The following is a 23682-nucleotide window of genomic DNA, read 5'->3' as shown; positions in this document are numbered from 1 at the left end:
TAGTTGTCCAATTGGGAGATTACGGAAGATCTTTCCAGAAAAATAGCTAAAAATTCAAACACAATTTGAGAGTTCAAACTATCATGTCAGCAAATCTCAGTGGGCATCACAAGTGTTTTTCTGCTTAATAAGTGAATACATATAATTAAATACCATTTACATCCACAAACATATTTTTACCCAGCAGATGCCATATTGACCATACAATTAATTAAACAGTAAATGCGTAAAAAAAAAAAACTTACTTCTAATGACCTAGCAAGAGGACCGGACCATGTGTCCCCATCCTGCCTCAAAGTCTGCGCGGACCAGCTCGCTCCAGTCTTCACTCAGATCTTTAACAGATCTTTGGAAATGTGCGAAGTTCCATCCTGCTTCAAACGCTCCACCATCATTCCAGTCCCCAAGAAACCTGCAATCTCTGGTCTGAATGACTACAGGCCTGTCGCTTTGACATCTGTGGTCATGAAGTCCTTTGAACGTCTCGTGCTGGACCACCTCAAGAGTGTCACATGTCCCCTGCTGGACCCCCTGCAGTTTGCCTACCAAGCGAACAGGTCTGCGGATAATGCAGTCAACATGGGACTGCACTTCATCCGAGAACACCTCGACAGTGCAGGGACCTACGCGAGGATCCTGTTCGTGGACTTCAGCTCAGCGTTCAACACCATCATCCCTGAACTCCTTTCATCCAAGCTTCTCCAGCTCAGCGTCTCACCTGCCATCTGCCAGTGGATTTACAGCTTTCTGACGGGCAGGACACAGCAGGTCAGGCTGGGGGAGGCCACCTCATCCACACGCAGCATCAGCACTGGGGCGCCCCAAGGTTGTGTCCTCTCTCCGCTGCTCTTCTCTCTCTACACGAACGACTGCACCTCAGCGAACCCGACTGTCAAGCTACTGAAGTTTGCAGATGACACCACTGTCATCGGCCTCATCAAGGACGGTGACGAGTCTGCATATCGACAGGAAGCGGAGCGGCTGGAGCTGTGGTGCGGCCGACACAACCTGGAGCGGAACACGCTCAAGACGGTAGAGATGATCGTGGACTTCAGGAGGCATCCTTCGCCACAGCTGCCCCTCACGTTGTCCAGCTGCCTTGTGTCAACCGTCGAGACCTTCAAGTTCCTGGGAATTACAATCTCTCAGGACCTGAAGTGGGCGACCAACATCAACTCCGTCCTCAAAAAGGCCCAGCAGAGGATGTACTTCCTGCGGCTTCTGAGAAAGCACGGCCTGCCACCGGAGCTGCTGAGACAGTTCTACACAGCGGTCATCGAATCGGTCCTGTGTTCTTCCATCACAGTCTGGTTTGGTGCTGCTACAAAAAAAGGACAAACTCCGACTGCAACGGACAATCAAAACTGCTGAAAGGATTGTCGGTACCCCCCTACCCACCATTGAGGACTTGCACGCTGCCAGAACTAAGACAAGGGCGTGCAAAATCCTCTCGGACCGTCTGCACCCCGGTCACCGGCTCTTCCAGCTCCTTCCCTCAGGTAGGCGCTACCGATCAATGCAAACTAGAACTAGTAGACATTCCAACAGCTTCTTCCCTCTTGCGATCAACTTCTTAAACACCTAACCTATAATTCCATTACAACAAGCTGGAAATTTTTTGTTGTCACATTTCTGTGGGGCCAATTATGTATTACTCGTGCACTCACTCTCGCCATGCTGCACTATTTGCATATACTGGCCACTCATGCCAGAGTAGCATCTGTTCCATTTGCACACTGATTGAGGAGTATCTGTAACATTTGCACAACCAACATTATCCCAGATGATCGCACTACTCGTCACTTTAAACCGCATACACTCCTTGAAGCCTCAGCGCCATTTGCACAATGGTCATTGCACTATTAGTCGTTCGAACTGCTCTAAGTGCTAGAGGACTCTGCATCTTTTTGCACAATTGTTTTTTGTCAATGTCTTTATGTCCCCAAAGTGTTCTGTAAATTGACTGTCTGTTGTACTAGAGCGGCTCCAACTACCGGAGACAAATTCCTTGTGTGTTTTGGACATACTTGGCAAATAAAGATGATTCTGATTCTGATATGTGTTCTTATCCTCCCGGAAGATATACATTTAAGTCATTCCAGCATAGTAGGAGTTTTACATATAAAACGCTCTGCAAACATCTCCCTGTTCCCTCTCAATTACTTTAAGGCGTCTTCAAATGGTAGTCGTTTTATTTTAGTCTTCATTTTACAGTGGGTAACTTCTGTTATTACTAATGGTATTGTAACATGAATGTTTAGTTATCTTCGGAAACAACCAGTTTTGTAAACTTCCGGATTTCTCCGCCGCTCAAACCTGACCCAGTGTGTGACGAAACCCTGCACACCGACCAATAGGAAGACAGAATTGAAGCGTTGCTGCGTTGACGTTGGGGAAGGGCTGGTGCTGCATTCACTTGGTGTCGAATATTAGGGAATCACAGACGCTGAACGCGGAACGACGGCAACTAATTAAGATATTTTGATTGAAATCTCACAATTTTAAACAATATACGCATATATATTGTGTCTGCATACAATATACCCTAGTTTTACAATTACGCGATGGACGCGTTCTAGATTGTAATCCTAAATCCCAAAGAATATAAAATTGTCAATACAATCCGTGGTCATTGTTTTGAAAGCGACATAATTGCAATATGTGTGGCATGTTATCGGACATTTGTCCACTGTGCACCTGGATGGCTTATTTGTTTTGTTCGCGAGCTGTCTGCCGTCCAAAGAGGTCACGAGAACAGTGAACGCCGCAAGAAAGGAGGCTATATTGAGTCGGCGCATGTTCACTGAGGCCAACTCTTATGAAATCGGGCGACCGAGGGGGGGTTTGCACACGAGCGGTCGGTTCTACTGTATGACTTCGCGCATCCAGCTGCCGGCCCGCACGAATCACGCACAGGAAGGAAGAATGATCCTTTCGTGACATAAATATCATCTCCGGGCGCCAACGCGAGGTAAGGCTGTGTTGTTTTTGGGGCGAAACTATTTAGTTAGGTCTACAAAGTACAGTTAGTTACGTTTACAAATAGCGTTACCGGTTGCATAAGGAGTGCTCCCCTGACCCGGTTTCTAGTGTCCCGTGGATCACGTTAACTTTATTGTCCATCTCTCCTTTTTATTGGGGTGTAATCTTTTATTTTTTTTAAACTTTTTTTTTAATAAGGGACCCCCTGACGCTCATATTGGCTATGGCCTGAGTTCATGGTTGAAATTGTGAATGAAGTTTGCGCGAGGGTCCAATGCACAACAGACGCATGACCTAGTTTCCATGTGCGGGACGTTCACCACAAACAACCACCAGGGATGTGTGTGCAACTGTGCATAACGTACAGAAAGTCTAAGTACATCATCGATGTTGCAGTGAACGGCACAAGATGGACGGTTATTGTCACTAAACAAGTACGTAATATAGTGAGCTCATTAATGGTAAAATTAGGCTTAACATGATCAGGATTTTTTGTGGCTGATCAGCGAATTAAAAAAAAAAATTGGAGCAATGTGTCTATTTAAATGACCTGTTCATTTACTGTATATACTTGTATACTTAATTGCTCAATATATATATATATATATATATATATATATGTATATTTTTTACAATAAATAATGTATCTTTGTTCATCTATTTATGCCAGTGAGGCAATATGACAGACAGAACAAATGAATGGTCTTCTATTAGATGGCAAGAAGTACTATAGGTAATACAAGATTTTATTGCAGACATAGGGCAATCGTGAAAGAGCAAATTTGTCTTGTAGTCTGATCCACGCATTACTTGTTGTCTGTCTCAGACGTGTTCTGTCCCACACCGCCGACATGTTTTATTGTTTTTTTTTATTTTATTTTATTTTTATTTTTTAAATAACTTGAGTAACCGATGGTGTAGTGGTACATTCGCCTGACTTTGGTGGGGGCAGCGTGGGTTCAATTCCCACTCAGTGACTGTGTGAATGTGAGTGCACATGGTTGTCCGTGTCTATATGTGCCCTGCGACTGACTGGCGACCAGTTCAGGGTGTAGTCCACCTTTCGCCCAAAGTCAGCTGGGATAGGCTCCAGCGCTCCACGACCCTAACCAAGATAAGCGGTGTTGAAAATGAATGGATAAATAACTATTGGTTGTCACATATTTACAGTACTACAGCAAAAGACACACGACAAGGCGACAAATAAACTTTTAGATACAAATGTACTGTACAGGATGGTGACGCAGAGTAAATGTATTTTGCGGAGTCATTGATCGGATCGGTGAATTATGACATTAAAGCCGGTAAGCTGATCAGCATAAAATGCTAATTATCGGCCGATACCGATCAGGCCAATCACATCGGTGTAAAGTCTAGTTAAAATTATAATATTCATTTTCTAAATTGTATACTGCCTACAAATTCCTTGGTGTATTTTAACATACTTGGTGAAAAGGGGACATGTTGACAATAAAACAGTCTAGTTTTATTGTTGTTGTTTTTACATTTAACCATTAAGACTGGTTAACCTGCTTTCACGTTTGAATGATGGTTAATACTATTAAAATGAGACTTTACACCAATTTTATCGGCCTGATCGTTATCGGCCGATAATTAGTATTTTATTCTGATTGGCTTTAATTTGCTCTGGTGAATGATCCATTGTTGTTATTGCTAAATCATGAGGACATGCAGTTAATGTTGGACAAGCAGTATGAAGGCATCCTTGTTACTTTGAACATGCGTATATGTGTGTGTGTGTGTGTGTGTATATATATATATATATATATATATACACACACACACACACACACACACACATCCACACTCAATTTGGTCATCTTTGTCTCATCCCTTCCTCAGACAGACATGGCCCCCAATTCCATCCACTGGTTCCGGAAGGGCCTTCGTCTGCATGACAACCCAGCGCTCAGGGAAGCCGTCCAGGGGGCAGCCACGGTACGCTGCGTTTACTTCTTGGACCCTTGGTTTGCAGGCTCCTCCAATGTCGGGGTCAACAGGTGGAGGTAAGCCTTTTTTGCTGTGGCATTTATGCATCCTTACACATCATCAAGACCCCTTTCAAGTGTGGATTTTGGGGAGGGGATATTTCATATAGAACAATAACAACCTCAGCCTATTGAAAATATCAACACAATAATAGCATATCCTTTATATAAGAAGAAGAACACTAAACGCAATTTAGCGCATCTCTGCTCTCGATTAGTATCAATTGAGCAGATTATATGCAGTTTTTTTGCAGTGGTGGTGATGTGGAATGGGTTAGCGTTCATTTAGACTGCTACTAGTTACTGCTCGGCGATATATCGAGAAGCTCGATTCGATCAATATTTAATTCTCGAAATGGAAAAAGGGGATCATCGATTTTATTCTCTATACTTTTCGAGACTTCCGCCGGCAGCTCTGGGTGCGCGGAGACAACATGGAGAAGATGATCCAAAAAAGGTCAATTCTTGGTCTATCATTTGGAAACAATCGTAGTCTGCAAAACATGTATAAAATATGTTGTGATGACGACAGTTCTATCCATGTAAAATCACCTTTTGTGTTAGCTCCGTGAACGGGGAAGCAAGATGACCCAAAAAAAAAATAGTAGTTTGCCAATCACGGACGAGATAGAAAGTGCTTCACGGGGTTGTTTATGATAGCGTTGCATGTTCATTTCACAGTGGGCCGGCTTTCGCTGTCTGAGCTGCGTGTTCTGGACAGTTAGGTTTGGTCACTATGGCATTCTCAAGAATCGGTCTTGTATTTCTTTTTTTATTAACTTTATTTACATATATATGATGTCATGCAAGAAAGTCACATGACTCCACACGTGGTCTTCTATTGAGCTTCCTGGGCATGGGTATTAACACTAGATAAGTCAGCCCGGCTGACCGTCGTACCTAGGTGACCACCATTTTGGGAAGGTCGTCGTTACCATGAAGGCAATGGTGCGCTAATGTTGTTTATATTTAGATGAACAAAAACAACAGCTTTCATGTATTGTAGTATTTTTCTGGCACTGTCTGCCCAAATGTGGATATATTCAGCCTGCTTATAACTTGAGAAGACGCCTTGCAGTAAATTGCAGATGATGTAGTTTGGGCTGTGCATACACACACACACACACACACACACACATATATATATATATATATGTTCCATTCCTGTACAATTTCACAACCTAATTATTATTGTAACAGTTAATAAATTATGGCTTTAATATTCGTTAATGTATTTATTAGGGTTTGTCTGGTGTTCATCACTTAAGCATTAGGTGGTAGCAATACATTTAAACCTTCCCAGTCTGCTGGAAATCAAGAAGAAAAGCAGAAGAAACATCCATCCATCCATCCATTTTCTTTATCGCTTATCCTCACTAAGGTCGCGGGCTGCTGGAGCCTATCCCAGCTGTCTTCGGGCAGGAGGCGGGGTACACCCTGAACCGGTCGCCAGACAATTGCAGGGCACAAAGAGACAAACAACAATTCGCACTCACATTCACACCTACGGACAATTCTGAGTCTTCAATCAACCAACCACGCATGTTTTTGGGATGTGGGAGGAAACCGGAGTGCCCGGAGAAAACCCACCCAGGCATGGAGAGAGCATGCAAACTCCACACAGACGGGGCTGGGATTTGAACACCGGTCCCCAGAACTGTGAGGCAGATGTGCTAACCAGTCGGTCACTATGCTGGGTCAATAAATAAAATAAAAATGAGTAAATAAAATATGAATGTGCAAATTCTGATATTAGTGTGCATGCGTGTGTGTGTGTGTGTGTGTGTGTGAAATAAATAAATAAACTTTGTGTTGCTGCCCTTGTTCTCCACCACCATAAAATCCTGTCTCGGCCAGGATATTTTACTGATAAAAATATTTTGGTCCAAAAATGTGCTTTTTGGGCCATTTTGAGCGGGTGGAGTTTTTCTGTAAAATTTGTACCGCTGGCCCGAGGGGCACCAGTGTCAATAGGTACGTGGCGGCCCACACCGCGCAAAGTGGCGGTTATGCTGGGAATTGAAAGCATTGTTCGTTGTTGGATGTGTACAATTCCAATGTAATTGGTCAATTGGACCCGGGTCTAAGTGGGAACCGGTTTTCGATTCCCATCTCTAACTAACACACACACAACTCTGTGTGAGGCGCTGATGTTTTAAACGATGTCGTTGTAGTCGAGCAAGTTGTTTAACTCCTTAGCTAAAATTTGGGGGAGTAAGTTATACTCAAACATTGCGTGATGGAGACAGTTTGAGCTTCGAATTAATTGGCTAAATTTTAAGTTGTCGATTTTAAATTTCGTGAATGGGCTGGAAATTCCTCATTAATAGAAGAAGCAGATGTAGGTTAGTGGGCCAGACAGCTAAGTGCAACTTGTGAGTGGTTACGTGATCGTGACCCACTTGTGGTGAGGCTTGAAGAGTGTTGACGTACGTGCTCACTGGAAAAGGCTGCAGTCAAACATGATGGCTGAGGGAAGTGCGCTTGCTCAACACACCGCCATCACTCTATCTGCTAAAACATGCGACGGCGTAAATAAAACGTGTTTATCTCTGTAGTGAACCCTAGAAGCCTGCTCATTATCTGCATACTGAGAATATTTGTGAAAGAGAGTGCTGTTTGACATATTGAATGAACTGCAATTATTATTATTTATTTGGTAATAATTTCCTATAATACTGCATAGAACCTGCTGAAAACACATCATGTCCTGCAGGTTTAAGTGACAGAATGATATATTTAGTGGTTATTTGTTTAGCTAAGGAGGTACAATTGTGCATTCAAATCAATTAATTGAAGTTGTAACTATGATTGGAAAGGGTGTTTCATCTGAATTCCAGTTGGATAGGAATATGCAGTCTCAAGTTACATTATTAACATTTTATTACACTCAAATACATACTGTAATTGTTAAAAATAAAAGGTGTTTTGTTTGTAACTTACACACTTTTGTAGAATTTCTTTTTCACAGGACGTTGAAACTTTTGTAAGTTTACACGCCATAGCCGAAACTCTCAGTGGACAGGTACAGCGCGTTTCCGATGATGATCAGAGGCTGCATTGTATGACTCTTAATACTGTACTTAAAGGGGACTAAACCCAAAGTTTTTTTATTAGTTTTTTTAAGAAGACTCCGTTGTACCGTATGTGCCAGCACAAGTCAAAACACAGTATGCTGGTTAATATTTCATTGCTTCCGCTATATGTGGAAAGTCAAGGGACCAAATCTGGGAAACAAGTTAGTCGACTTCCTGTGTATGCTGCTATAACTAGCATAACTACGGGTTGATGACATGATAGTTTGAACAAAATTGGAGCAAGTTAGGTTCAAACCATCATTGTTCAATACCTGTGTGTTGGCCTGTCATGGTAAAAAAAAATTTAAGATGATCTATTTCACCAAAAACTATCCCGATAAATGTTTTTTTTTTTTTTTTTTACTCTGTTATGGATCCCCCTGGGTCTGAAAGAAGGAATAAAGAGCTAACCTGGTTTTAGCCTTCTATTCCGATTTATAATCTGTATAGAAGCTCAAACCAAATGAAAATGCTCCATTATAAAAACCTCATAAAAAATAAAAAAAACTCAAACAGGCCAAATCAGAATGGAATTTTTTTCGGTTTCACTGGGGTGAAAAACTCCTTTTTCCAAACTGTTCAGAAGTAATTTTTTGCCATTGGAGCCAGGAATAGATCTGTCTGCACATTCTTCGTCTCAACGTAAATGCAAGCTTACGTCGTCGTTAATGCACGGCATAAAATGGCGGCTCTTGACATACCTCGTATGCGACGGAGATCTTGTTTTAACTACTTATGTTTTTTTTTTTTTATCAAGTTTTGTTAAATAAACATACAAAAAAAATTCCAACTACTGTGCTGTGCACGGTTGTTCCGATTAAATGTAATGGTCAATACTATATCAGGATATACTGTATATCGTTATCGGGATATAAAATTACCTATATCAGGATATAAAATTTTGGATGAATAGTTGCATAGGTTTAATATGAAACTTTATTCTCTTATATTTCCAGAGTTTTATCCTTCTGGAAGTTGGAACTCTTTAAGATTGGAAGTGTTAAAAAGGAGGCTGTTTGATGGAGGCATCATTTGTCTTAAGTAGATTACCTTTCTACCACTAATTGGGACATGCCACCTAATGGGAACTATAGCTACTCTATCCATCCATCCATTTTCTTCCGCTTATCCGAGGTCGGGTCATGGGGGCACTAGCTTTAGCAGGGAAGCCCAGACTACCGTCTCCCCAGCCACTTCGTCCAGCTCCTCCGGAGGGACCCTGAGGCGTTCCCAGGACATCCGAGAAACATCATAATCAGATGTCTGATCTACCTCATCTGGCTCCTCTCAATGCGGATGAGCCTCTCCCGGATGACGACGCTTCTCACCCTATCTCTAAGGGAGAACCTGGACACCCTATGGAGGAAACTCATTTTGGCCGCTTGTATCCTGGGTCTTGTTCTTTCGGTCATGACCCACAGCTCGTGACCATAGGTGAGGGTAGGACCGTAGATCGACCGGTAAATTGAGAGCTTCGCTTTTCGCCTTCTTCACTACAACAGACCGATAAAGAGTCTGCATCTCTGATCTCCTGATCTCCTGTTCCATTCTTCCCTCACTTGTGAACAAGACCCCAAGATACTAGAACTCCTCCACTTGGGGCAGGATCTCATCCCCGACCTGGAGAGGCCATGCCACCCTTTTCTGACTGAGGACCATGGTCTCTGATTTGGCGGTGTTGATTTTCATCTCAACCGCTTCACACTCTGCTGCGAACCGCTCCAGTGAGAGTTGGAGATCACGGGTTGAGGAAGCCAACAGAACCACATCTGCAAAAAGCGCAGGTACAATACTGAGGCCACCAAACCTGACCACCTCTATGCCTCAGTTGCGCCTAGAAATTCTTTCCATAAACATTATTAACAGAATCGGTGACAAAGGCCAGCCTTGGCGGAGTCACTCGCCGCAAATGAATCAGACTAACTGCCGGCAATGCGGAGCATACTCTGACACTGGTCATACAGGGACCGAACAGCCCCTATCAGGGGGTTTGGTACCCCATACTCCCGAAGTAGCCCCCACAGGACGTCCGAGGGACACGGTCGAACGCCTTCTCCAAGTCCACAAAACACATTTAGACTGGTTGGGCGGACTCCCATGCACCCTTGAGGACCTTACTGAGGGTGTACAGCTGGTCCACTGTTCCACGGGCAGGACGAAAACCACAATGCACCAGAAGGCGGACAGAGGCTACCCTCTCGTCCACTGGGGTGAACCCTTATGTACAGGCGCAGAGCCGGGGAGCAATAAGCATACCCACCCCTGCTCTGCATCTCTCAGCGTGGGCAACTCCAGAGTGGAAGAGAGTCCAACCCCTCGTGAGAGGACTGGTACCAGAGCCCCAGCTGTGTGTGGAGGCAAGCCCGACTATGTCTAGTTGGAACTTCTCAACCTCACACACCAGCATGGGCTCCTTCCCTGCCAGAGAAGGGACAATGGCGACCGTGACAGAACAAATGGACCTAGATGACCAGATGATACGTTTAATTATGCTGCAAAATCGATCGAGAAGGCGGCGACGTAGATGGTATGTAGAACCAAGGGGCACGCCGGTACGTCATCACAGCATGTGACTAAAACGGTGCCGCGCAGGGCAATTCCATACAAAAATACTAGATTGGGGGTATTGCATCATTGGGATAGAAAATGTTAGTCTTATCACAATGGCACTTGTCACAAAGCGACAAAATGATCTTGATACACAAAGATATTGCTTATTGGAACAGCAATAGCTAGGGCTGCAGAATTATGGCCAAACTAATAATCACAATTATTTTGATCAATATTGTAATCACGATTATTCCTCATGTAAGGGAAAAATATTTATTATTGTTTTATTTTATTACTTTTTAACAAACAATATGTAACAGTTTTCAGTTCAAAAGGAATCTTTAAATAGGAATACAGTGCAGTGAAAAAGTATTGTTCCCCTTCTGAAATTATTTTTGCATTGTTTCCCCACTTTAAGATCATCAAAAATGTAAATATCAGACAAATATAACCCAAGTGAACTTAAAATGCTGTTTTTAAATGGTGATTTCATTTAGTAAGGGAAAAAAAAAAACTATTCAAAGTTAACTCACAGCACCGTATGTGCTGTGTGATCGACTCGGGACCAGTCCAGTGTGTTGTGTGCCTAATGCCTATCACCCAAAGTCAGCTGGGATAGGCTCCTGATGAACCTCAACTTGATAAGCGGTATAGGAGTTGGATAGATGGATGGGTGGTTGGGTAATTTGACTTTTCACCAGTAGCTGAACAGCAGAAATCTCGAATAGCTTAAACCGTCACATACCATGACCGTACCACCAGATAAGTCACAGGAGTTGACAAGACCAGAAAATACAATTCCGCCACTTTTGCTGCTAAGAAGTAACAGTGCTTTTACTTCGTTACAATAATGTAAATGTCCCTCGCTACTTTTGTTTATCAATTATTGCTTATTTATCAACTATTACGTGCGCGACACTACAACTTCGGCATTGGGCGCTGTTTCTAATTTAAGCGCTAGTGACGTTTAAGTCTAAGTCTAGTCTAACACAAGAAAGTCACATGACCTCAAACGTCATTTTCTATTGGGCTTCCCGGGCATAAGTAATAAAACAAGATAAGCAAGCCCTGCTGATTGTCCTACCTACGTGGCGACCATTTTGGGAAGGTCACGGGAACGGCGCGCTACTCATCTTTACATTAGATGAACAAAAGCAACAGCTTTCATGTATTGTAGTATTTGTCTGGAACTGTTTGCCCAAACGTGGATATTTATATAACTTGAGAAAACACAGTGAAGTTAATTGCAAATGTTTTTGTTTATTTTGTTTTATTGTTTGTGCTATTTAGTCAGTACTTGAGTAATTATTTCACTGTGTACTTTTTACTCTTAAGTAATTTTTTGGAGGACTAGTTTTTACTTTTACTTGAGTACAATATTTGGCTACTCTACCCACCTCTGGAGCGGACACTGGTCTTTTGTATTTTCGCATTGAGGTGCTGTGGGTCCTGGCCCTGGTTGTGGTCCCAGTGGAACCGCGAAGCACACGTAACCTCGGCGACAAGAGCTAATCCGCTAGTACATCTTGTATTAATGAGGAAACGCGCCAACAACGATCTAATTAGTGTACAGATGTTAATGTTAAATGTATTAAGTGACAGAGCGATGTTAGGGATTGTGTCACAACACAGAATTAACTAACTTCAAATTCAGAAATGGGCAATAAAAATGGAAAAATGTTGTACTTAATATTTTCCCGGAGGATGCATTTGGGATTAGCCTTTGAAGTTGTTAACATTGAAAAATAAAGTGAAACAGACAATGATTTTAGTCAATTCTTTTCCAGAGAGTGCTTAAAGAGGAGAATGCTATTCATGTGGCATAGCTTGAAGCAGGCATCAGGTGCAGGTGAAGATGGGCCTGGCTCAAATTGGAGGCCTGAACAAAAAAAAGCAAAGAAATTAGGCAAGTGTAATTTTAATCTTAAATTTGTACATCAACATGTACTTGAGCAGTGAAAATAAAATTTAAAAAAATCTGCGTGAAGATTTTTTTTTTATTTTGCCTTATTGTACTCTTCAGAGTCTTCCAGATTGCTTAATTTATGTCATGTCAATAGGCCATGTTTGCAGCTGTCGCCTGTACATAATTATTCATTCACAATTTCAAACGGTAAAAAAAAAACTTGTTGGATTTGTATAATGAATGGGTATTTTGGATGAGTACCAATGTTAAAGAGTTTGACCAAATTTGATTAATTAAATAAATTGTTATTAGTTATTCCAGAGCACATGTGCCAGTTCACCACAAGGGTTCATAGAAATTGGTTGTGTAGGTGTTGAATCATGCTAACTAACAAAGTAAGCAACCAACAGGGCAACTCAAGTCTAGCAAAGTGGTGGAGGCACATGTCTGCTGCAATGGTTCTATGCTGGTTTTGGTTCTGTCAAAGTTATTGTATTTTTTTTTGTCCTGTTGGAAGGGACTTTGTTCTTCACCACTTTGGGAAAGTGCTTGTTTGTATGTTAGCTCTGAAATCAACTTGAAATCAACTTGGACAATCAACTTATTTTTTTTCTTGTCGGTCAGGTTTCTTCTCCAGTGTCTGGAGGATCTGGATGCCAACCTTCGGAAGCTTAACTCCCGCCTTTTCGTCATAAGGGGCCAACCAGCCAATGTATTCCCACGGCTCTTTAAGGTCAGCTTCTCCTAAAACTGTCCCCCCTGGAGGCTTTATGAGACTTTTATTTCGGACACCTGTAACCATTGTTGTGTTTGGTGTGTCTGTGTTAGGAGTGGAAGATCACTCGGTTGACCTTTGAGTATGACTCTGAGCCTTTTGGAAAGGAGAGAGATGCTGCCATCAAGAAACTGGCCATGGAGGCAGGAGTAGAGGTCATTGTCAAGATCTCACACACTCTCTATGACCTGGACAAGTACGTTGAAAACCTGACACTAAACCATTGTTCTAAACTTCTCATTAGCATGATGAACTTCTGGACATTAATCAGCCTTTGAAATTGGGAACAGTGGCCTCTGCTGTTATAACAGTAAAATAGGGGTCTGCTTCAAAGAACACATACATTGGCCTTTTTCAAACCTTCTCACCACATAAAGTTGCTAGCAACTATTCAGGGAAGTCAGTTTATAATTACCTGATATGGATAAAAGGACTGTCAAATAATTTGATTCTCATAATAACGTCTCTCTCCCTCTCTCTCTCTCTCTCTCTCTCTCTCTCTCTCTCTCTCTCTCTCTCTCTCTCTTTGGGTTCCTCTCTCTTTGTTACTCGTTATTCCTCTCTGTCTCCCTTTTTCAGTCGCTCTCTTACTCTCTCTGTCTTCTTTTCTACACTCTAACCCAACTGGGTGAGACAGACGTCCGCCCCACACCAGGTCTTTGGTCTTTCTTAAGAGAGTTTTTCCTTGCCTCCGTTGCTTTATACCTTCTTATGTGGCGTTGAGTTGGTCTTTTAATGAGTGAGGAGTGTGGTCCCAGCTCCATGTGTGCAATGCCCTGAGACGACTTCTGTTATGATTTAGCTCTACATAAATTAAATTAAATCAAATTGAATAAATATTTAGATGCAAAACATTCAGCCTTTAAAAATAAAGGAGAAAGTCGTAGCGCAAAGGTGATTCTCGTTTATCGTTATTTAACCACTGTTATTGGAAAAGGTAAAAACAACAGTGACAATGTATATGGTGATGCCGGAGTATCCTTTGGAATAACTGTCACACAAAAAAATCTGCTTATAGTCAGGAGCATCTTGTCAGGCCACATAGAACTAGACTGAATGATGGTTTCCACCTATTCTCTTATCCAACCAGGATTATAGAACTGAACGGTGGCCAACCCCCTCTTACCTACAAGCGCTTCCAGACACTGATTAGTCGCCTGGATCCTCCTGAGATGCCTGTGGAGACCCTCTCGGAGAGCCTGATGGCCAACTGCATAACCCCTGTCTTGGAGGACCACGGAGACAAGTATGGGGTCCCGTCCCTGGAGGAGCTTGGTGAGAGACACAACTAAATAATGCTGTTGTCACTTGTTTCTGCTATATAGTTTTCTTTTATTATTAACTCATTCACTGCCAGGGCTCCATGTTAAGAAGAAGAAGAATCACCTTTTATTGTCATGAACATGCATGCATGCACACGAAATTTGTTCTCTGCATTTAACCCATCACAGTGAACACATACACATGTTAGGGGAACACACTGGAGCAGGGGGCAGCTGAAGCGCCCGGGGAGCATTTCGGGGTATCAGTGTCTTGCTCAAGGACACCACAGCCGTGAGTCCGTGGGATGGTGCAGTCGGGGTCTTGAACCTAGGTGCCCCATGCTGGCAGGCGATGATCTTAACCATTGGGCCACGGCTGCCTGCCTTAACATCCATCCATCCATCCATCCATTTTCTGTCCCGCTTAATCCTCAGTAGGCTCGCAGGCGTGCTGGAGCCTATCCCAGCGATCTTCGGGCGAGAGGTGGGGTACACCCTGAACAATTTATGCAGTAAAGATTATACCAAATGTTCTCATTACGTTACTCTTAAAGGCCACTGGAATACCATTTGGACATTGTGATAAAATGCAGTGGACCTTCCAAAGTCAGATATTCGTTACAGCAGGTAGATCTGCCATTTGATTTTTTTATGTATCTTTTTTTTTTTTCGATTTTGAGTACATTTTGTACATTACAAACAAGTAATGAATGGATCTAACTTTGACCATTATCAAAAATGTAAATAATATATATATATATATATATATATATATATATATATATATATATATATATATATATATATATATATATATATATATATTAAAAAAAAATGATTTAGGCGGCACGGTGGACGACTGGTGAGAGCGTCAGCCTCACAGTTCTGAGGAGCGGGGTTCAATCCCCGAACCCGCCTGTGTGGAGTTTGCATGTTCTCCCCGTGCCTGTGTGGGTTTTATCCAGGCACTCCGGTTTCCTCCCACATCCCAAAAACATGCATGGTAGATTGATTGACAACTCTAAATTGCCCGTAGGTGTGAATGTGAGTGTGAATGGTTGTTTGTTTGTATGTGCCCTGCAATTGGCTGGCAACCCGTTCAGGGTGTACCCCGCCTCCTGCCCGATGATAGCTGGGATAGGCTGCAGCACGTCCGCGACCCTAGTGAGGATAAGCGGCTCAGAAAATGGATGGATGGATATATAATGATTTAAGTAACATTAGCATAGTTAATTGTTGTGCATGTGAACAAGGAGTTACACAAGTAACTATTGTTCTTACAGAGAAATCACAAAACGCTGGCACTCAGCTGGGATAGGCTCCATCTCACCTGTGACCCTGAACAGGATTAGCAATAGATAATGGATGGATGTTCTTTTGTGGTAGCTGAACACCGTTGTTGAATAAAGTCCATCTGTCACGCCAACTTCTGTATTTAAAGACCCTACTGGTCTAAATCTGACTATTGGATTAATTGTGTGGCAGCTCATCCTCCTCTGAGCTTCCATCCAGATGTCTGCTTTCCATTCACAGATGGTTTGGCTCCATTGAGAGCAAAGACTTCCCTGCAGCCGTCTGCTGCCTGCAACTGGGCCACCCTTTGACTCTTCATATAAGAGGCCAGAACAATAGATTTAAGGTTTCTAATGCCTCACGACCAGAGGTCAGGCAGGTTTGTCCCCTAAATTAGCCTTGAACATAGTCACACCGTTAGCCTCTGTCAGACCACATTTACACTTAAGCAGCCATCTGCTGCTCCCACCTGGAGGAGGTACAAACTGTGTACCCATGGAGTTAATCTATATTTACACTACAAGTCAAAGGTTTGGACACACTTTCTCATGCCATTGAAGGAGAATCCATGTCCAAATCTTTACATGGTATTGTCTATTATCTTAAGCTCACGATGACGGGATATACCCCATCTGTGCGTTTACGCGGCTGTTGCATTGGAAGATATCCCATATCAGATTTTTATGCATGTTCGGAAGAGGTCTGTTTCCTATCTGAGGATATCCGATTCCATTCATTTTCTTCCTTTTACAATGTCATTGTGCAATCCGAATTGTACCCCTTCAGAGCAAAAATTCGGAATTGTGTCACTTAGTATAAATCGTGCCAAGGGCCTGCTTCGCCATAGCAACATCATATTCATGTTCTCATCAACTTGAACTGTGAGGAGAAAGATTAGCTCTCTTAATGTATGTATATGATGTATACATTTTTCTGCTGCCTATTTATATTTTTTATAGTCGCTGTCTGATGACAGCTGTAACATTTAAAAAACATTTTGTAGCAAAGTATTTGGCAATTTCACCACAGAAGTGTACCAGTGATAGCACAGAGGAAAATGTGATGACGATCATAGAACAGAAATGAAACTTGTTACATCGTATGAAAGTGATGCATGCCTCTGACCTAAATGAGCAGTAAAACATGGCTAAAGTGACATCAATAATAAAAGAACAATTTTGAACCTGGAACCCTGTTTGATTAGGTTTCCATTATTTCCAATAGGGAAAAAGTGTTTCTTGAGGTAACTAAATCTGAGGTCAGTCCATTGTCCTGGAATGGATTGTATTTCACCTTAAAAGTTTCACTGCATTTAATTTTATACTTTTAAAGTTTGCCTTTTTAGTGGGTATTAAATTACTGAATTATTTTTTTGGTGCGTATTCAGGCTTCGACATTGACGGCCTGCCGACTGCTGTGTGGCCAGGAGGAGAGACGGAGGCTCTGACCAGAATAGAGCGCCATTTAGAAAGAAAAGTGAGTGTCTTTTTTGTATTTGTGATGAGACATCCATCCATCCATTTCCTGAGCCGCATATCCTCACAAGGGTCGCGGGCGCGCTGGAGCCCATGCCAGCCACCATCGGGCAAGAGGCGGGGCACACACTGAACTGGTTGCCAGCCAATCGCAGGGCACATATAAACAAACAACCATTCGCACTCACATTCTCACTTACGGGCAATTTAGTCTTCAATTAACCTACCCTGCATGTTTTTGGGATGTGGGAGGAAACCGGAGTGCCCTGAGAAAACCCACGCAGTCGGCCTTGTGATGAGACAGACTTCCCCAAATATCCATGAAGACTTTAACACTGCATTCCAGAAAACTGGGAAGTGCGACGTGTCCTATTTGGAGCTTCTCAGGTCTGACCTTGATGTGCTCAAGGCAGATGTCAACAAAAACTTGGCTGACAACTGCAAATCAGATTTCTTATATAAAAATATTCACACAGAAATTTGAATGAAGAATAGATGGTCTTAAAAGGCACAATCTATTATAACCAATAATTACAGATACAGTAGATTTGGTACGCAATCAATGTCCAGTGATGACTGTGTATGTCACATTTCCGTATTTTATTATTTTTCATACCACCTGTACACAGTATGTGTAAATATAATACTAGCTTCCTGTGATGAATGCATATTTTTGAGTTATTTGTTTCTCTCTGCGGGCAACACGGTGGACGACTACTGAGCACACCTGCCTCACAGTTCTGAGGACCTGTGTTCAAATCTGTTCTTACCTGTGTGGAGTTTGCATGTTCTTTCTGTGCCTGTGTGGGTTTTCTCCGGGTACATGCATTGTTGTTCGTGGCTGGTGACCAGTTCCAGGTTTTCCCCCGTGACCCTAGTGAGGATAAGTGGTGTGGAAAATGAATGGATGTTTCTCTCTGCTTGTAACAATAGCAAGGTTAAACAGATAACAATGTGCTGACACTTTACATACATTTTGACCTGCTAAAACCATCAAAAAGTAAAAATGAAAAATGAATGGAGATATGAGTTTTTTTGTTTGGACAGTAAGGTTTTATATTCTTACACCATTGTTAAGTGAAGTAAGATTGCTGCACCGCTGTGAAATAAGTAAATGTCATTTTGTCCCGGTGTTCCATTGTACTTCCTCAAACCAGAGGTCCTAAATTTGGTAATACCCTTTTTCTGGAATGCCGCGTAAGGCCATGTCCACAAACACGGGTATTTTTAAAATTAATAAAGAATTTGTTTTAGGATAAAACATTTTCAGTGCATGTTTGTCCATAACCAAATTTTAAGGATCTAAAAAATAACTTTTTGGAAAACTCTAGCAAGGTTGCTTTTTTATTATTATTTATTTTTTTATTTTGTTCTTTGTACGTGTTCTGTGGTGTCCGCAAGGTTTCTTACGTGTACTTTTTTTAAATATGTTAACTCACATTTTAGCTAATTCAACTGAATAACATTTAAGAAATTTACATTGTTGTTAATGCACCTTGACCTTAAATAATTTTATTCAGGCTTGACTAAAATGGCCTTGCACTATTCTGTTCTATCGCCACCTGTTGCTTTAATATGCTCTTGCGTCTTGATGTGGAGAATTTATTTCAAAACCCTGATTAGGAAATTGTTTTTTTAAAAATACCCGTGCACTTGTGGACATAGCCTTACAGTTGGTCGCTGTGGGATGCTCTGCACCTCCCTTCCCCTGGTCTCCTTGTGCACCTTCCAGGCATGGGTGGCAAACTTTGAGCGTCCGAGGATGAATGCCAACTCGCTGCTGGCCAGCCCTACAGGCCTCAGCCCGTACCTGCGCTTCGGCTGCCTCTCCTGCCGTCTTTTCTACTTCAAGCTCACCGACCTGTACCACAAGGTGGGAAATTGTCACAGAAATCAGGATTGGTTTTCTATAGCACAACAAAAATGCTATGGTGTCAAACTCATTTTTGGCACGTGCCACATTGTAGTAATGGCTTCCTGCCGTTATAGCTGTGAAACCATGTACTTTAAATCAGGGGTGTCAAACTCATTTTTGTTGCGGGCCACATTGTAGTTACGGTTTCCCTCAGAGGTCTGTTATGACTGTGGAACCATAAAAAAGAACCTCATCATTTAATTTAAATTTTTTTTTTTTGTCCTGTTCGGCTGTAACAGCCGAACAGCCAAATCACCTCATCATATTATTATACCTGAAATTTATAAACTTGTTTTGGAATCAGAAACCAAGGGTAATCGGTTTTTCAACTGTTGTTCATATTTGGTTACACAAAAATGCTTGCAATATCTCAATGGTATTTACGAAATATGACAATTTGAAATCTTGGTACAAGAATCGTGGCAAAGTTGATTTGCCTTCGCAGGCCACATAAAATCATGTGGCGGGCCGGATCTGGCCCCCGGGCCTTGAGTTTGACACCATGCTTTAAATGTATAATTGCCTCATATTATCACAAATATACAACACACACGTTTTTGCCTCAGCGACCACCAAAGCTGCTTTCCGCTTGGCCAGCCGGTACCCATCAGCTGCCTCAGGAGTCCCACAGGCCGAAAGGCCTGATTGGACTCCTTCTTCAGCTTGACGGCGTCCCTCACCGCTGGTGTCCAGCAACAAGTTCGGGTATTGCCGCCACGACAGGCACCGACTACCTTACGGCCACAGCTCCGGTCGGCCGCCTCGGCAATAGAGGCGCGGAGCATGGTCCACTCGGACTCAATGTCCCTCGCCTCCCCCAGGACATGGGTGAAGTTCTGCCGGAGGTGGGAGTTGAAACTCCTTCTGACAGGGGATTCTGCCAGACGTTCCCAGCAGACCCTCACAATAGGTTTGGGCCTGCCGCGTCGGACCGGCATCTTCCCCCACCATCGGAGCCAACACACCACCAGGTGGTGATCGGTTGACAGCTCTGCCCCTCTCTTCACCCAAGTGTCCAAGACATGCGGCCGCAAGTCCGAAGGCACTACCACAAAGTTGATCATCGAACGGCACCAAAGGTGTCCTGGTGCCAAGTGCACTTGTGGACATCCTTATGCTTGAACATGGTGTTTGTTATGGACAATCCGTGGTGAACACAGAAGTCCAATAACAGAACACCACTCGGGTTCTGATCGGGGGGGCCGTTCCTCCCAATCACGCCCTTCCAGGTCTCACTGTCATTGCCCACGTGAGCATTGAAGTCCCCCAGCAGAACGATGTAGTCCCCAGCGGGAGCGCTCTCCAGCACCCCCTCCAAAAAGTGTGGGTACCCTGAACTGATGTTTGGTGCATGGGCACAAATAACAGTCAGGACCCATCCCCCCCACCATAAGGCGCAGGGAGGCTACCCTCTCGCCCACCGGGGTGAACCCCAACGTACAGGCGCCTGCTCGGCGCCTCTCACCTTGGGCAACTCCAGAATGGAAGAGAGTCCAACCCCTCTCGAGAGGACTGGTACCAGAGCCCAAGCTGTGTGTGGAGGCGAGTCCGACTATATCTAGGCGGAATTTATCGACCTCACACACCAGCTGGGGCTCCTTCCCTGCCAGAGAGGTGACATTCCACGTCCCTAGAGCTAGCTTCTGTAGCCGGGGATCGGCCACCGCCCAGCTCACACTGCACCCGACCTCTATGGACCCTCCCACAGGTGGTGAGCCCATGGGAAGCTTTATTGTTGTTTCATTTTAAAATTAGCAGTGGTGAATTTTTTTTGACACTTGGATGACTGTTAGGAATGTTGTGTTGACATTCAGTATACAGTTAAAGGTTTTATAATGGTGACAGTGTAGTTTTAACAAAGGTTTCAAAATGTTGGAGTGCACTTATCTTCACGATCATTGTGCCCAAAGCACTTCATAGAGGCTAACATTCATCCATTTACGCACACATTCATACTCTAATAGGTGGCTGCTGTCATCCAAGTTACTGCCAGGCCCACTGGGAGCAATTTAGGGTGCCCTGTCTTGACAGTTTGTGACCTTTTGAGTTGGGGGTGATTTCTTTATTTTGTCATTTGTCTATTCTACAAATGTTTTACTTAAGTTCTACTTTCATTGTTTTGGTCTCAGGTGAAAAAGAACAGTTCTCCTCCTCTATCGCTTTACGGACAGTTACTATGGCGGGAGTTCTTCTACACCGCAGCCACCAACAACCCGCGCTTCGACAAGATGGAGGGGAATCCCATCTGTGTCCGTATCCCATGGGACAAAAACCCTGAGGCGCTCGCCAAGTGGGCCGAGGCCAAGACAGGCTTCCCTTGGATAGACGCCATCATGACTCAGCTGAGACAGGAGGGCTGGATCCATCACCTGGCTCGCCATGCTGTGGCATGCTTCCTCACCAGAGGCGACCTTTGGATCAGCTGGGAGGAAGGGATGAAGGTTAGCTACAATTGAATGTTAGCTACTAATATTAACAATTTGATCTGTAGGCTCCTTAAAAGGCGATAGCGATTTCTAAAAAAAACATACAGTGGAACCTCGATAAAAGTGCCCCAATGTAACAGATATCGAACAATGTGTCCAAAAATAGTTTCCATTTGTCACTTAAACTGCCATTGACCAATTAGTTCCAGAACTGGCCGCTGTTGTTTACTGGCGCTGTGGTGCAATTTAGGCAGAGACTCAGAGACACGCGTTTCCGGGTCACAGATATACAATATGACTAGATCCAATTAACAGATATGTCTTCTTTCCCTTTCCCGACCATGTTGAATGCGGGAACATTTCCAGGCCATCCACTGACTTGGCAGCTATGATGGCAGGAGTTCTATTAAAGTAGCATATCGAGCATAGTGCTCTGCACAGAGAGAGCGCACATGGCTCAAAGAGGAATAGGGCACACAAGTCTCTGGGGTCAGGAACATGTTACCTTTGGTATAATAAATATTTTTTGTCAAGCCGTCGCTTTCATGAGCTGCGAGGAATTAGTGTACTTCCTCGTTCCAAATCTGTTGCCATAGACCAAAACAATGGCAACAGATTCGGAACGAGAAAGGTACATTAGCAATGTGTACATAAGTACATCTATGTGGTAAGTTTGGATAAACTTTAAAACTCTAAAACTCTTTTCAAGCTTTTCTATATTTATTTACAATAACCTTGTACTGTACTGGGCGTTTTAGGCCACGAAAAAAGTATAAAACATTTTATGTTATCCAGTAATATGGGTGCATATGGCCACAGAAAAAAAGTGCATCAATGTAACAATCAGCTGTAATGGACAACACCCCACCCCTATCAGTCCGTTATAGCGAGGTTCCACTGTAAATATGAAAAAAAGCATAATCAGAAGATGCAGTTAATTTAGGCCCAACCAGATTACTGCCTAAATGGGCAACCATAGAAAACCCTGCGTTAACTGGAAGACAACAAAGTGTGCTCCATTATGAGTAATTACTAGGCGTGGGCGATATACATCACCTTCGATATAATTGTGAACGTTACTTTAATGCTGTGCAATTTTACATCGAGTAATCATACTGTCGTTAAAAGAAAACAACCAAACGGGTGCATGGATGGCATAGGAGGAAGAGAGAAAGGAGGAAGTGCATAAAGTCCTCATTCGCTAAATCAATGGACATGATTCAGTCACGTGACTCAGTGGGAAGCAAAATAAACTCTTTTTCAAACTAGTGGGTCGAGTAACATTTTCAGGAGTTTATCAGCTTAACAAGTGGGTAAATTGAAACAATGGACTTCAGTGGAGCACATGTAGCCTATACTGCAGTTTGTTGTTGGCCAACAGGAAAATGACACAGGCTACTCCAGAAGTGTCAAACTTACACCCCGCGGGCCACAACCGGCCCATCAGGGGGTCCAATCTGGCCCGTGGGGATGGAGAACGCGTTCGCTGCTATTTTTTTTTTTTAATTACTTGCTAATTTTGTCCAGTGGAGGGTGCACTGACAACACATTGATGCACTTGTGAGGACCAAACAATGCCAAGCTAATATAAAATGGTGTGCCATGTTCATACTGTGAAAATAAATACCTCCTGTAGAAATGTTTTAAGACATTGCATATTACAAAATTTCAGTCAAAAACTCTTCAAAAGAGGTTGGATTTTTGGAAAGTTTTTTGTTTTGTTTTGTTTTTTCCATGCACTGCCACAACTTAAATTGTTATGTATACATTTACAAAGGATGCATTACTGAATGGTGCACGCGCACTGATTCATAATACTGTTCAAATAATTTTTGGTGAAACATTTTAAATTGCTCATATGATTTGCAACAAGCGGCATGGTTGATGACTGCGTCTGCCTCACAGTTCTGAGGTCCGGGGTTCAATCCCCGACCCCGCCTGTGTGGAGTTTTCATGTTCTCCCCGTGCTTGCGTGGGTTTTCTCCGGGCACTCTGGTTTCCTCCCACATCCC

General features: G+C 43.0%; 1 protein-coding gene across 1 annotated transcript in view; it reads left to right on the top strand.

Moving 5' to 3' along the window:
- The first annotated feature begins 2622 nt into the window (after window positions 1–2622).
- LOC133407951 (cryptochrome-1-like) overlaps window positions 2623–23682 on the top strand; it is a 40953-nt gene continuing 19893 nt past the window's right edge. Inside the window, exons 1-8 of the mRNA XM_061686336.1 lie at window positions 2623–2971; window positions 4846–5009; window positions 13149–13257; window positions 13353–13495; window positions 14390–14574; window positions 17242–17330; window positions 19062–19202; window positions 21374–21685. Coding sequence (XP_061542320.1) covers window positions 4852–5009; window positions 13149–13257; window positions 13353–13495; window positions 14390–14574; window positions 17242–17330; window positions 19062–19202; window positions 21374–21685 — 1137 coding nt within the window. The 5' untranslated portion in view covers window positions 2623–2971; window positions 4846–4851. The remainder of the gene's footprint in view (window positions 2972–4845; window positions 5010–13148; window positions 13258–13352; window positions 13496–14389; window positions 14575–17241; window positions 17331–19061; window positions 19203–21373; window positions 21686–23682) is intronic.

Source organism: Phycodurus eques, chromosome 1 (assembly GCF_024500275.1).
Source record: "Phycodurus eques isolate BA_2022a chromosome 1, UOR_Pequ_1.1, whole genome shotgun sequence".
Taxonomy (NCBI): domain Eukaryota; kingdom Metazoa; phylum Chordata; class Actinopteri; order Syngnathiformes; family Syngnathidae; genus Phycodurus; species Phycodurus eques.
Note: the sequence above shows the minus strand (reverse complement) of the source record. Positions and strands in the feature narration are given on the sequence as shown.